The 413-nt window shown below is 35.6% G+C and overlaps 1 protein-coding gene across 1 annotated transcript in view; it reads right to left on the bottom strand.

The window, feature by feature from the left end:
* The window catches only part of LOC110449640, a 126,908-nt gene that overhangs the window by 22,586 nt on the left and 103,909 nt on the right, over positions 1-413 (bottom strand). Inside the window, exon 34 of the mRNA XM_021496625.1 lies at positions 321-393. Coding sequence (XP_021352300.1) covers positions 321-393 — 73 coding nt within the window. The remainder of the gene's footprint in view (positions 1-320; positions 394-413) is intronic.

The raw sequence follows: 413 nt of genomic DNA, 5'->3' as shown, positions 1-413 counted from the left end.
CCTCCTTTATACACACGTATAAATCATACACCCTCCTTTCATTTACACACACATGTCAACTTTTACAACTTTTTTCATAAAACACCCCCGTGCGTACCCTCCATTTTCCCTTAATACAAACAGTTTAAACACATTACTACAAGTCATAAATCCTTCCTCCATACACACAAGTACAAATCATATATCTTCCTTTCTTACACACACGTGCAAATTATACAACATTTCTTCATACACACGTGTAACATTTTAAATTCCTTCATACACCTGTGTGTATATCGCACATCCTCGCTTCAAACTCACAGGATAAGGTAAACACTTACCACAAGACAACAGGAAAGGAAACAAAAGCCAAGGGCGGTCTTATTTGTTTTCCCTGAATCTGTTTCAAAAAATCTGAAAAATGAAACAAATTA

Source organism: Mizuhopecten yessoensis, unplaced genomic scaffold, assembly GCF_002113885.1.
Source record: "Mizuhopecten yessoensis strain PY_sf001 unplaced genomic scaffold, ASM211388v2 scaffold4729, whole genome shotgun sequence".
NCBI lineage: Eukaryota > Metazoa > Mollusca > Bivalvia > Pectinida > Pectinidae > Mizuhopecten > Mizuhopecten yessoensis.
The sequence above is the reverse complement of the archived record's forward strand: the minus strand, read 5'-3'. Positions and strand labels throughout refer to the sequence as shown.